The 12,529-nt window shown below is 56.6% G+C and overlaps 6 protein-coding genes across 6 annotated transcripts; all 6 read left to right on the top strand.

Annotated features, from left to right (window-relative positions):
• Nucleotides 1-21: 21 nt before the first annotated feature.
• On the top strand, nucleotides 22-1,060 carry BGZ61DRAFT_342353 (uncharacterized protein; the record flags this gene model as incomplete). Its single annotated transcript, XM_046239496.1, has 2 exons — nucleotides 22-346; nucleotides 399-1,060. 2 exons carry the CDS (start codon nucleotides 22-24, stop codon nucleotides 1,058-1,060), a joined length of 987 nt encoding a protein of 328 aa, XP_046109226.1.
• Nucleotides 1,061-2,092: 1,032 nt separating this feature from the next.
• Nucleotides 2,093-2,751, top strand: BGZ61DRAFT_442549 (uncharacterized protein). The gene has a single exon (XM_046244747.1). It carries the CDS (start codon nucleotides 2,533-2,535, stop codon nucleotides 2,713-2,715), a length of 183 nt encoding a protein of 60 aa, XP_046109225.1. The 5' UTR covers nucleotides 2,093-2,532; the 3' UTR covers nucleotides 2,716-2,751.
• Nucleotides 2,752-3,369: 618 nt separating this feature from the next.
• Nucleotides 3,370-4,013, top strand: BGZ61DRAFT_124665 (cyclin-dependent kinase regulatory subunit). The gene is made up of 3 exons (XM_046237075.1): nucleotides 3,370-3,579; nucleotides 3,658-3,802; nucleotides 3,869-4,013. The coding sequence occupies exons 1-3, from the start codon at nucleotides 3,467-3,469 to the stop codon at nucleotides 3,929-3,931; spliced, it is 321 nt and encodes a 106-aa protein (XP_046109224.1). The 5' UTR covers nucleotides 3,370-3,466; the 3' UTR covers nucleotides 3,932-4,013.
• A 2,957-nt stretch (nucleotides 4,014-6,970) lies between these two features.
• On the top strand, nucleotides 6,971-8,908 carry BGZ61DRAFT_490394 (endoplasmic reticulum Oxidoreductin 1-domain-containing protein; the record flags this gene model as incomplete). The annotated part of the gene is made up of 3 exons (XM_046250331.1): nucleotides 6,971-7,060; nucleotides 7,169-8,727; nucleotides 8,794-8,908. The coding sequence occupies 3 exons, from the start codon at nucleotides 6,971-6,973 to the stop codon at nucleotides 8,906-8,908; spliced, it is 1,764 nt and encodes a 587-aa protein (XP_046109223.1).
• A 1,542-nt stretch (nucleotides 8,909-10,450) lies between these two features.
• On the top strand, nucleotides 10,451-11,604 carry BGZ61DRAFT_124599 (uncharacterized protein). Its single transcript, XM_046237073.1, has one exon. The coding sequence runs from the start codon at nucleotides 10,628-10,630 to the stop codon at nucleotides 11,315-11,317; it is 690 nt and encodes a 229-aa protein (XP_046109222.1). The 5' UTR covers nucleotides 10,451-10,627; the 3' UTR covers nucleotides 11,318-11,604.
• BGZ61DRAFT_527779 (uncharacterized protein) lies at nucleotides 11,513-12,494 on the top strand (the record flags this gene model as incomplete). The annotated part of the gene is made up of 3 exons (XM_046253161.1): nucleotides 11,513-11,646; nucleotides 11,704-12,351; nucleotides 12,404-12,494. The coding sequence occupies 3 exons, from the start codon at nucleotides 11,513-11,515 to the stop codon at nucleotides 12,492-12,494; spliced, it is 873 nt and encodes a 290-aa protein (XP_046109221.1).
• Between the last annotated feature and the right edge of the window lie 35 nt (nucleotides 12,495-12,529).

Below are 12,529 nucleotides of genomic sequence, written 5' to 3'. Positions count from 1 at the left end.
TCAGCCTCTGCGCTCCAGTCCATGGCTCTTGTCGACTACTCGTCCTCTGAGGACGAGCCTGACCGCCGACTGCCGCCGTCCAAACGGCAGAAGACCGGCGTTGGGGCGGCCCACACCTCCGATGCGGCCTCCGGCGGTGACCCTGCACGCACCTCCGGCACCGATGCCAACTCAAGCAGGGCTGGCACCGGCGTTTCGGGCATGCCACCCCTGCCTTCGCAATTCCACGACCTCTACGCATCTACCGTCCGCCAGAGCGTCGTCGATGACCCGAGTCTGCACCATGGCCGCCGCCGGCAGATACCCCATGTTGTCGGCAATTGGCCAAGTCATCTCTACGTTGAATGTGAGTCTCTTGGCATTGTCCCAAGCCATGTCCATAAAGCTAATTGCTTCAGGGCATCCCACCACGGCACAGCATGCTGTGTTGGTCGACCTCATCACAGATATTGAAGCCGAGCTACGTGGTGAAGTCAACCTACACAACTTCCTGAACAGCGATCTGGGCTCGCCTCTCCCACTGCATATCAGTCTTTCTCGGCCACTCTCTCTTCCGACAGCAGACAAGGACAACTTCCTAGAAAAGATCACTCACACCATTTACGCCGGCGGCATTGCACCTTTCATTGTGCGCCCAAGCAGCCTCAAATGGTTCAAATCACCAGACTCGAACCGGACCTTTCTCGTTCTCCGCGTAGCTAGTAACCCATCAGTAGATGGCGAGGATGACGCCGCAAAGGACCAAAACCCGGAGCTCATGAGTCTTCTAACGCGTTGCAACACTGCCGTCACATCCTTCGACCAACCGGCGCTGTATCAGCAAAACCAGAAAGGACCTGCGGGAAATGAGTTCCACATATCCATTGCGTGGACATTTGACCAGCCAGACGACGAGGCTTCTCGGAGAACGGTGGAGCTATTCAAGCAGGCTAGGCTTGGCATTCAATCATGGGAGATTGATGTTCCTGGCGTCAAGGCGAAAATTGGAAATGTGGTGAATCACATTGCTTTAAAGGGTTCGGGAAGAGACAACAGGGTGTCTAAATTTTTGGAATCCTGACCATTCCTCGATGTGGGCTTTTGTCATTTAACTGAGTGCATACACAACGAGGGCAGCTCTCTCAGCATGCCCAAATCTGAGCTGGTCCAGAGGCCCTAAGACCATCATCTACAGAGGACGCTCATGGCTTGGGCAATCAGGCTACTTCACCATTCCCACGCCGTAGACACCCGAAGTCATTCGGCACGGTGGCTTAGGAGGATTTGCTCCGGACGCTGGCGTTTCTCAGGTGAGTTGGGATGAGACGACAATCACGGGCCGAAGTACAGGCTCGCTTCTGGTGTTGCTGTAGCCGGCAGGCTCCAGCTTGAGGATGGCAAAGTAAGCACGGACGGACTTTTCCGATGGCCCTACGATGGCAAACTGGGGCTCTCGGGTGACGAGCCAAGAAGCCCAATCGCAAATTGATCGCTTCGGTGGATTCCGCATCATGGGAGCAACTGTCAGGGATGATAGGCGATTTCTCCCCGCATAAAAAGAAAAGAAGCAAGAAGAAAAAGCAATAGACGTTGAAAAATCGAACGAGGGGGAGATTCCCGAGAAGTGACATCACTCATGACGTGATGAGTCGCTTCCCAAGCGAGGCGCAGATCTACCGTGTTCGAGATCTGCACATCTCGGTCGGGCGGTATTTGTTTGTTTGTTTGTTGACATAGATGCGGCGGTCGCGAAGGAGAAAAGGGTCTTGGTGGTGGAAATGGGAACGTGAAACAATGGGCCGAGAGGCAGGTGTAACTTGCAAGCCGCTATCTGCGTTGAGACAATGTGGGAGCCACGTGCCCCGATATCCAACGGCTTATACCTGTTCGCCCTCATGCGCGTTGCGGCTACAGTTGCGTTGCGCTGCGTTGCGAAATCCGCGGGAAGTGCACCGGATCTCCCGTCAGATTCATTCGCCTTGTGTCATGGTAGAAATATGGGGTTTCATGTACAAACGCACATGCCCGTCTCACCAACAGGCGTGCGACGGCCTCGTCTCTGTGCGACGTCAAAACCCGCGCCCACCGTTTTCTTTTTTACCAGGCGTTGGATCCGGGAACCGGAGCACGGACGGCCACAACGCGCTAGACCACTTCACCCCCCGAAAGCGCCCTGTAAACATGCCTCCAGGCCCTTCAGGACCGCTTCCAAGACCCCTCTAGAGCCCCTCTAGAGCCCCTCCAACGCGGCCGGCCCAGGCGACCCGACCGACCTGGGCCGCCCGTTGAAGGACGTTGCCTCTTCCCCGTGGAGCCCAGCGTTGCAGAGGGCGCTTGTTAACGGCGCCGTATTCGCAGATCCTCCGCGTCCCCTCCAAGCCCACGGCCTTCGCTGCCGCTGCCGCGGATTCCCCCCTGTCGCACCGATGCCAAGTTCCCGGTTTTCGGTTGGCGGTGGTGGTCCTCGCTGCGCGTCCCTGCAACGTATCTGGCCCTCGGTCAATCAAATTAAATGCGTGGGAGACAAGAGTCAAGTGGAGGCGCGCGGTGGAGATGTCGTGGAGTGCCTGTTATCTCGCGGTTAGCCTCTGGTGGCTCCTCCGCGGCGCTGGAGCGGTCCCGTTTGGGCGCTCGTTGCACGGGTTGCGCTGGTTCAGGTGGTTTAGTGGGTATGCTGCCGTGCTATTCACCCCCCCCATGTCCATATTTTGCAGGTGCCTTAGTGTGCATTTCTGATTCTGCGCGAGCGAGTGTGCGTGTGTGTGGTGTGTGTGTGGTGTGTGTGTGCGGGTGGGCGCTGTGGGCGTGATTGTGTGTGTCTTTCCGATTTATTTACCTTCTTATTTGCATTTGTTTACTATTATTCCACTTTCTTTTGCCCCCCCGCTCTGCTGCCCCCCGCCGCCCGTCAACCCGCACGCCCGCCAAAACCCGCCTTCAACACCATCGCGACTCGACTTGCACTCTCATATCTCCTGCGTGTTTCCCTTCTCCCTCCTCCACAGGGCCCTTCTCCTCTTCTTTCTTCGTCTCCCTCCCCTTTTTCGTGCTCTTCCCAGCACGTGCGCTGATCGATTAACCCCCCCTCGCCGTCTCCATCACCGCATTCCTCGACAGATCTAGCCCTGGTCTGGTCCCAACCACCCCTCAAAAGGGACCCCCGCGAATCTTGCACGCCCCCGGACAACCAACCGTTGTAAAAACGCCCGCCGATCTCGCGTGACCGTGCAAAGAACTCTTTAAACAACTTGCCCCCGCCTCTTTGAGCGATTCTGGGCCGACCGTCATCCATCAGCACCCGCAATTCGATCTCGGAGCCGCCTGGCGAGACGCAGACCGGTTCACCAAGAATTTGATCGATTGCCCCTCGACCGCCCACGATCGAGCGAGCTCCCCGCCGGCGCACCTCGACGCCCACCGACTCTACTCTACAACGTTGTTGGGATCTGGACTTGCACGCCAGTCCCTTGCCTCTACCTAGCCAGCCATGCCTCAGCTCGACATTGACACGAGTCGCCGGAATACGTCTCCGCGGCCTCTGTCCGACTCGGAGCGTGCCCGGCTTGAGGAGTACATCGACTCCATCCACTACTCTGCCAGGTACGACCCCCCACCCGGCGCTGGGCTTGACGCCATGCTCGAGCTGGCCATGACACTGACGGCTTCCCCCACTTCCAGATACTCGGACAGTGAATATGAATACCGCCACGTCCAACTCCCCAAGGCCATGCTCAAGGCCATTCCCAAGGACTACCACGACACTGCCCACGGCACGCTCAAGCTCCTGTGGGAGGAGGAATGGCGAGCAATCGGCATCACCCAGGTATGCCCGCCCGCGTCCAATGGACCGGTCAACGCCGCAACATGCCGAATACTGACACCGCGATAGAGTCTAGGCTGGGAGCATTACGAGGTCCACGAGCCCGAGCCACACATTCTCCTGTTCAAGTGAGTTACCATTCTTCCCCCCTCCTCCCACCTCCTCCACGTACCAGCATTTTTTTGGTTCCCGCCAAGCCCGATCAAGTCCCTGCTGACGCCACACCTCCCAGGCGACCACTCAACTTCCAACCACCGCAGTAATCGATCACACCCCAACGGCTCCAAGTTTTCTACATGTACCATACATACCTACCTTACTACCTTACTTCACAGAGGGCCCCCCGCACCGGCGCAAATGCTCGAGGCTCAGACGGGGTTCCCACGTCGTCTCACGATTTTACGGTCTACACGTTAAGATATAAGAAAAGAAAAAAGACTTGTTGGTTCAATGCGGAAAAAAAAAATACGTCTCTCGCCCGTGCCCGACTCGATATGCTCGATATGCTCTCCTGCCGTTTCTTTTGCTCCTCTGCCTTGCTGGTGCTCTCTCCGGCCGACTTCGGTCTCCTAGGACCAGGCCTCCGTATGACGCACAACGCAAAATCGAGGGATGGACCGTCCCGGGACCGCAGGCGTGGAGAGAGGGGGACGGGACAGCGGACTGGATGGGTCTCGAGAATGAGTGCCGTCCACTGAAAGCATGGCAGGATCTCAATCTAGACCCAAGTGTGGGTACGAGGCCTGCCATGTGGTATCTAGAGGTGATTTCTCTGGATTCTTTTTTTATGTCTCTGATTCGTTGCGGGACTTGGCCGACGCCCACAGCCACTTGGACGACGAGAGTCATCTTTAGTGGGTGAGGAAAGAGGGTGGGTTCGTGGCTTGTGGTGTTTTTTAACTTGTCGTATACATATGGAGAGGGAGTGACGAGGCAAGACAGGAAGAGGGAGGGGTTGAAATGGACAAGACCCAATGAGTGGGATGGCTGGCTGCAGCTAGTCGAGGAAGGCAAGCTCACAGAGTCTCACATGGACGGAAAAGGAAAGGATCCGGCAAGGGTGAAGGTGAGGAAAAAGGAAAACCGGTATCATGAACTGGGAATAGCCTCAAAGTGAAAAGTCACTTTATTAGTTGGGCGGGAATGTGAGCGTAGCATATAGACAGGGTGACAGATGCAGCTTTCACTCAACCTTGTATGACGTCCCTCTCACTACTTGCAGGCGATGAAGAGCGCCCCCGGTCCCAGGTTGTAGATTGGCACGTGGAAAGCGGTACATACAATTACCGTGATAACCACGGATACGCGCACGGGAGAGGACATGACGCAAGGGAGACCGGGGAGATGATGGCTACTTGGACTTGTGGACGCATGGCTCGGATCGCCTGCGCCACAATTGCTGACTGCAGAGTGTGTGAGACGGCAACTCTGGGAGCGAAATGGAAGACGCAACGGGATGTCAATGATTGCGAGTGTGTTTTTGTTGTTGTTGTTTTCGGGTGTCGTCAAGGTTAGCATCCTGGGTGTTTGAGGAGGACCAGGGGTGAAACCGCATTCCAGTATCCAGGCGGGCGGGCATGGGGGTGGTTTATTTACTGCGTAGTTCTCTCTTCTTGGGCCTTGCCAAGACATCCCAGGGAACTCGGTGAGCAGCTTTTATTGGACATTTCCGCAGAGGCCCGTCGACGACAAAAGCCGTCTTATTCGCATATTTATTAACGACGTGCCAGGGCCTGACATGTTAGCAACAACAGAGTCGTTTTCTGGACGGAGCAAACCCCCTCCGTGGGCCCGGGATGCCTTCTTGTAGGTAGTCCCGAATAGGTAATCTGCTCAAAACTCGGCTCCTCAGCCTCATCCCATTCCCATCCCTCTCATTTTCCCGCTACGTGAGTTAGGTTCTGGGCTGATCGGCACCACCCGGCCCAGGCGAGCGATGGGTAGGTATCTGCTGATTTTTTTAGGCTTTCTCGGAGCAGCCGGGTTCCCTTGTCGCTCTTGTCACTGTGTCCTCGTGCGTTTTCGTGTGTTTGGGAGTTTCTTGTGAGTAATGGCTGGTTGTGGCCACATTTCACTTTTCCCAGCCGGAGACCAACGGCGTGGCGATGGGCATATGGCGGTTTGGCTTTGCTGACTTGCCTCTTGGGCGGTCGTTGTGGGCTGAGAGTTCGTATTCCATGCAGCAGCGTTGCCTTTGCGTTCAGCTTGCAAACAAGCAATGCACGCTTATAGGACCAGCCGCAAGCGCATTCACACCCCGTTTGCATCCAGTCATGATGCACCCCATCAATCATGACGCCCTCAGGCCATGCTTGCAGCCATCCCGTTCCGTTTGTACATCGGGAGTAGCACCAACTAAATTTACTGGGGCGGGGGGGAACCAACGGGAAGACGGACGACCCTGGAATTGGTTTGATTCATCAGCAGCCAGCAGCCAGCAGCCAGCGTGGCTTCTTCCCGTCGGAGTCATTTGTTAGCAACCCGTGCGATGCACAAAGTACCTCCGCAGTGCTGCTTCTGATGGACGTGGCTTGATTGTCGGTTTCTAAGCCTCTCTCCACGCCGGTCGATTTGGTTTAAGATTCCCCGAGTCCCATTTCCCAGCGCCCATTCCCTCCCCTTTCCGTCTCTCCAATTCTACAACTCTGCGTCCCCGTGTCTCATCTGCCGTCGCTAGTGTCCATCTCCATTGTTGCAGACACTCGCCGCGTGCTGGTGTCTCGTCCTTGTCCGTTGATGACAAACCCCCAGTGACGTCCCTCCTGCACCTTCCCGCCACAGCGCAGAATAGAAGATACGCGCCAGTCCCGATCCGGTAAGGCCAGCTTGCCTTCCGCCGGCGCCGGCCTGTCACTCAGTTTAAACCGATACGTCGCTTCTTCGTTTCCTGTATCGCCTCATTCTTTGTTGCGCGCTCGTACAAAACGTCCTGAGTTTCTCGTCCGCGAGGAGTTGCACGCTCAACTCAATCAGGCCCGATTCTCTTGGGTAACTGCCAGTCTTTTTCTCTGGTACGATTTTGTCTCGCTCCGCTGCAACCGCCAGCCGTCGGGACGGCCCTGCTCCACCCTCATTTAAATCAACCTTCGACACGGCGTTCGCATACGCTTCCCGCATACACGCATCAACTCTCTTGCGTCTACGGCTGACTACGCCGCCACTAAACTAACCATGAAGACTGCCAGTAGAGTCTTCTATCTCTCCGTCTTTGCCCTCTGGGCTGCTCCTGGATCTTGCTCCAGTTCCACAGAGAATTGCCCGGTACGTCGCCAAGTCACTGTCGGCCCCTCGGCGTGGTGTCCTTGTCTCCGTGTCGCCAACTGTCGCACCACTTCATTTGCTCGCACCCAGCTAATATTGACTTTGCAGATCTCTCCCAAGTCCATCGTTGAAGATGCCTGTGCTTCCTACGCGACCCTCGAGAAGCTCAACGCCCGCACCAAGCCCGCCGTTGACGACCTCACCCGCAACACCGACTTCTTCTCCCACTACCGATTGAACCTCTTCCACAAGAGTTGTCCCTTCTGGAACGACGAAAATGGCATGTGCGGCAACATTGGCTGCGCCGTCGAGACGCTCGACAACGAGGAGGATATCCCCGAGGTCTGGCGCGCCCACGAGCTCAGTAAGCTCGAGGGCCCGCGAGCTCAGCATCCTGGAAAGAAGGCACGCCACGAGAACCCCGACCGCCCGCTCCAGGGCAAGCTAGGTGAAGATGTCGGCGAGAGCTGCGTTTTCGAATACGACGACGAGTGCGACGAGCGAGACTACTGCGTCCCCGAGGACGAGAGCGCCAGCTCCAAGGGAGACTATGTCAGCCTGCTCCGCAACCCGGAGCGCTTCACGGGGTACGCCGGCGATGGGGCCAAGCAGGTCTGGGACGCCGTCTACCGCGAGAACTGTTTCCAAAAGAGCTCGTTCCCGCGCTCGGCGAACCTGGGCGTCTCCCAGTGGCCTCCCGGTCCCGCCGCCCAGGACTTGAAGCAAATTCTCGATGCCGCCGGTCGCCAGGCCCAGCTCGAGCAGCAGCGCATCGAAAAACCAAACACCCCCTTCGTCGCCAACACTGGCTTCGAGGTCGAGGACGAGTGCCTCGAGAAGCGCGTCTTCTACCGTGTCATGTCAGGAATGCACGCCAGCATCAGCAGTCATCTGTGCTGGGACTTCCTGAACCAAACCACCGGCGAGTGGCAGCCCAACCTGTCCTGCTACGAACACCGCCTCCACAACTTCCCTGACCGCATCAGCAATGTCTACTTCAACTACGCTCTCCTCACTCGCGCCGTCGCCAAGCTCGGCAAGTACCTCAAGGGCGAAGAGTACACCTTCTGCACCGGTGATCCTCAGGGTGACGCTGTTACCCGGTCCAAGGTACTGGCAGTTACTGAGCAAGCAGCCAGTGTACCCCAGATCTTTGATGAGAGCCTCATGTTCGTTAACGGCGAGGGACCCTCGCTGAAGGAGGACTTCCGCAACCGTTTCCGCAACGTCAGCCGCCTGATGGACTGTGTGGGCTGTGACAAGTGCCGCCTCTGGGGCAAGCTCCAGACCGCTGGCTATGGCACCGCCCTGAAGGTCCTCTTCGAGCTCGACAACGACAGTGGTGACGTACCCGTCCTCAAGCGTACCGAGCTTGTGGCCCTGTTCAACACCTACGCCCGCATCAGCAGCTCCATGAATGCCATCGGGCATTTCCGCCACCGCATGGAGGACAAGATCGCGGCGGAAAAGGAGGCTGAGGAGATGACCGCTGCTGCCAAGGCGCAGGAGCTCGAAGACATTGACCCGGACCTCCTTGAATTCGTCCGGCTTCAGAACCAAGGACCCCGGGGCGACACAGTCGGCGACCACTTTAGTCATGAGATGGCTCGGTTCCGCGTGGCCGTTAAAGTGATTATCAAGGGTTGGATCCGTGGTCCCAAGACAGTGTAAGTTTTTCCTCATGATTTTAACACCCAGGCAAAAACGCACCATGCTGACATATCATCTTGCAGTTGGAACATCCTCAAATCTGAATTGATTCGGCTGTACCAGTTCTGGCTGGGTGTGCCAATCACACCCCGCTGGTGGAAGTTTCAGCTTCCTGACCTTGATCGAGATGAGCTGTAAGACGTTGGATCAACCAAAACAGAAGGTGACATAGACTGTAAGCACATGGTACGGGATTACATTCAACAGCATTGGCATCTGGCGTTCTTTTTTTATCTGTCCCAATTGGATGGGCATTGGTACGGGAAATATTCTACATCTGGCATCTTGGGCGTTGTTTTGGGGGCCGGAGAATGGGCCTCTGTTACACTACATTAGTACTCCGTATCACGTAGCAATGCGAACGTGCTTGCGAATGCAAACGGTCATAAGCGGCATCATCATCATGCCACCCCCGCATGCTGCAGCCGAGATGGTGAACCAGGCTGGAGGGATTCTTGACTCCATTGACGTACTGGGAGCGGGACGATGTCTCGAGTAAGCAATTCCAAGGCCTTCCCGTGGTGCCTCCTGGGGCTTTCGCTCGAGACATGAACCACTTCAGCTTTGTTAGTCCCTATTTCCATCGAAGCAAGACGCGCCAACCAGAACGAGTAACCTTTTCGTTTTAACTCAGCCACGGCGCCCGGAATCTTATTTTTTTTCGCGTTTCTTTTTTATTCTTCCGCCGGTTCGCGAACAAGCGCCGGCGTCGAATCGTGTCCTCGAGGCGTCGAGACAAGGCGTCCAGAGCAGCAGGGGAACAGAAACCCGGCGGCGGCGGTGGGGGGGGTCCGTGGGTGTCGCAGAAGCGAAGCGGTTAAAAAAAAACCAAATAAAAACGGGGGCAGAAAAAGAGACAAAGTGTAGAAGGAAAAAGCAAAACGGGGGGCGGCCTGATGTTGGGGGCAGAGTGTTGCCATGTTGGTCGAGGCGAGGTGTGGGTGGGTGGATGGGTAGATGAAGGGGGGTTAAAGGGGGTTGGGTTGACGGGAATCAGGCTGGGGAGTGATGGATTCTATTTTCTGGTTCTATGATGGCATGTTTGGAAGATGACGAGGCTTTGTGAGTTAAAAGCAGTATTTTAGTCGAGGGACAGCATCTCAGACATACAGACAGGCAGATGGGAAAACATGACATTACCATCATATCATATCTCAACACTCACCCGCCGACCAGTCATTCCATGCCACCCGTCATTCCACGCTTCCCACCCATCCACCCACCCATCCATCTCTCCCATCCTAGATTCAAATGCAGATCGAAATGCAAATGGAAAAATTCCCAGCGACACGGCTCCGGGTCGCGGCCCCGGAAACCATCGACCCGCTGCCGCCCCTAGAAGAACCCTTGGGGGCCGGCAGCCTTAAAAGCAACCCCGGCCGAAATGAGATATGCATGTTCAAAAAGGTTCCATGTCGCCAACGCAGGGGGGTCGCGCGCACTGCTGCCCACCTATGAAGTTGCCTCTTGCTGCGGAGCTCGTGCGTGTCCTGTGTGTGCATGGCCTTCGGACATACTGTACGTAGTCGAAACTAGGGCCAAGCGCTCCTATTTCTGGTCGGGGGTACCGATGCTAACACCGATCATCGTGATGCGAGTCGTGATTCGAGCCCGGGTTTGTCTTGCCTGGGAGGGGGAACTCGCTAAGTTAGACCCATGGCTGTTCCGCATGGGTGTGAGAAAAACGAGAGAATGCGAACCACATACAGTAGTCATCAGAACCGTTAAGTCCGGCGGGGCGTAGATGAGAGACAAGCAGTCCGTCGCAGCGCACCGAACTGACGATGGCAGCGTCCAGACCGGGCACTGGGCGTCTTGGCTGTCGCTCGTCGCTCTTCTGCGCGGCCTGGCGAGCCCATGATACGACGACGACCTGCGTCTGGCGTCGACCGGCCGCAGCTGAGCGCGCCTAGACTCGAGCAAATGTCTTGGATAATTTCAACGCGCAACAAAGACTCGCCCGCCCGTCCCAGCCGTCATATTCCCGTCACTTCATCTCGCAGACCCAGCACAGCGGAACCACCTCACCCACCCCGTCGCCTTGTGTCCCGGCGGTCTGGGTCCCGGCGAACCATTGCCGTGTGCTGTCACCATCGCCATGGGCCCCCGTCAACATGGGTCCTTGGACACGGGTCGTTGGGTCTGTCCCCGGCAGTGATGACGACCAAACGACGGCGCTCACACCAGCACACCGGCTCCCCACACAGCCCACCACAGATGCCTCATCCCGAGGACGCCTCCCCGTACCGCATCCCACCGTCTCATTGGCCACGGCCGCGTCGCCAAGACCCGAGACGGCACAAGAGCGGCGGCCCAGCATACCGGGGCCTCAGGGATGAGGTGACAGCGGCCGGGCGGCTGGGATCCGGGCGGCCTGCGGTATGCGTGGCTTGCGCTGCCTTCTCTTTTCCCTCCTGCGAGAGGAGGAGGAGAGCAAGGGGAGTGGCCGGCAAACATGTTGGGGGAGCCTGGTCTGCCGTTGCGCCAATCCGTGCCCGTCCATCCCGTCTGTCACCTTTGTGTGCTGGACCAAGCCGTCGGGCTTAGCTGGCAGATTTGGCCTTGTCCTGCTCATGGTATATAAGTCGGACGCCCCGTTCCTCTCTGTTGGGCTCGAGCCTCGTTGCAGGTCAACGTCTTTTCAGGGGCGCAATGGTGCGCAGTATCCCATCTGTTACTCAATCAGCATCTGATTCCCATATCCTTGATTCAACCTCAACAATTTTGTCCTATCCTTTCGCCATGGACGATTCGTGCTTTCTCGGCATTGACTCCTCCCGTCCTTCACCACCTCCTCGGTCCAGCAGCTCCAGCGAGCCCTCCAACCGCGGCAGCAGCATCAGCCTCGAGGACGCAGCCTGGGTTCCCAATGACTAGTAGCTGACACATCCGCATCCACCAACTCTCATCAAGGATGCTAACCCGTGCACCAGCCATCGCGACTCCCCGAGCGACCTCGCCCCGGCAGTACACGACTCGGCCAAGTCTCCTCTTCTTCTTTTTCAGCCCCAGGAACTCACTTTCACGACCGAGCCCCGCGAGGTCAGTCCGGAGGATGGCTGCCCGCGTCTTCCCTCTGAGCCGAGTACTCCATCAACACCTTCTGTGACGAACCGTATGGATGTATACTTGCTGGAAGAGGATCAGCATGCAATGCGCATGGTTGGATTGCCACCTAGTACGCCAAGTGAATCAGCCTCCCAATCTCAGCCTTCATCTCCCAAAAAGTCGCTGGGACAATCGCTATCTGATGGCTCGAGTTGGCAAATTATCGACAAGTCTGACGAGGACCAGACCTCTCAATCTCACCCGATATCACGTCCCGGTAAAGAGCCTCTCATTGATGAGACGTCCACCTCGCCCCGGCCTACCACTCCTCAGAACAACACCTTTGAGAGAATGACAACCCTAATCGGCATTATTCCCGAGTCAAACCAGTCAGCTTGGAATAAACTCCCTATTAGTCCAGATTCCGGGATATCATATTTGTCCCTAGACGCTGGGCCCCCTGGCAAACGACATCGCGAATCAATCGATGCAGAACAAGCAGACGATGGCGATCTCGGGCGGCTCGGAGGAAGGTATATCTTGATCTAATATACCTGGAGTTTCCGCTTGTTAACCGGCATGTAGGGCCAGTCGCATGCCAGCCACGCGCAAGTTAACATTCATCAAGAAAAGGCGAAGGGATCAAAAGGACACGAATAGCAATACGGCTTCATGACGGCTGACGGTCGACCTCTAGATATTCTTTTTATT

This window comes from Ilyonectria robusta, assembly GCF_021365365.1.
Source record: "Ilyonectria robusta strain PMI_751 chromosome Unknown BGZ61scaffold_3, whole genome shotgun sequence".
NCBI lineage: Eukaryota > Fungi > Ascomycota > Sordariomycetes > Hypocreales > Nectriaceae > Ilyonectria > Ilyonectria robusta.
Note: the sequence above shows the minus strand (reverse complement) of the source record. Positions and strands in the feature narration are given on the sequence as shown.

Bases quoted from the DNA above. Each gene is read 5' to 3' on its own strand.
- BGZ61DRAFT_442549 (XM_046244747.1), top strand. From the start codon at position 2,533: ATGTCGTGGAGTGCCTGTTATCTCGCGGTTAGCCTCTGGTGGCTCCTC.
- BGZ61DRAFT_124665 (XM_046237075.1), top strand. From the start codon at position 3,467: ATGCCTCAGCTCGACATTGACACGAGTCGCCGGAATACGTCTCCGCGG. The intron at 3,580-3,657 runs GTACGACCCCCC...CCCCACTTCCAG, and splicing joins TCCATCCACTACTCTGCCAG to ATACTCGGACAGTGAATATG. The intron at 3,803-3,868 runs GTATGCCCGCCC...ACACCGCGATAG, and splicing joins GAGCAATCGGCATCACCCAG to AGTCTAGGCTGGGAGCATTA.
- BGZ61DRAFT_124599 (XM_046237073.1), top strand. From the start codon at position 10,628: ATGATACGACGACGACCTGCGTCTGGCGTCGACCGGCCGCAGCTGAGC.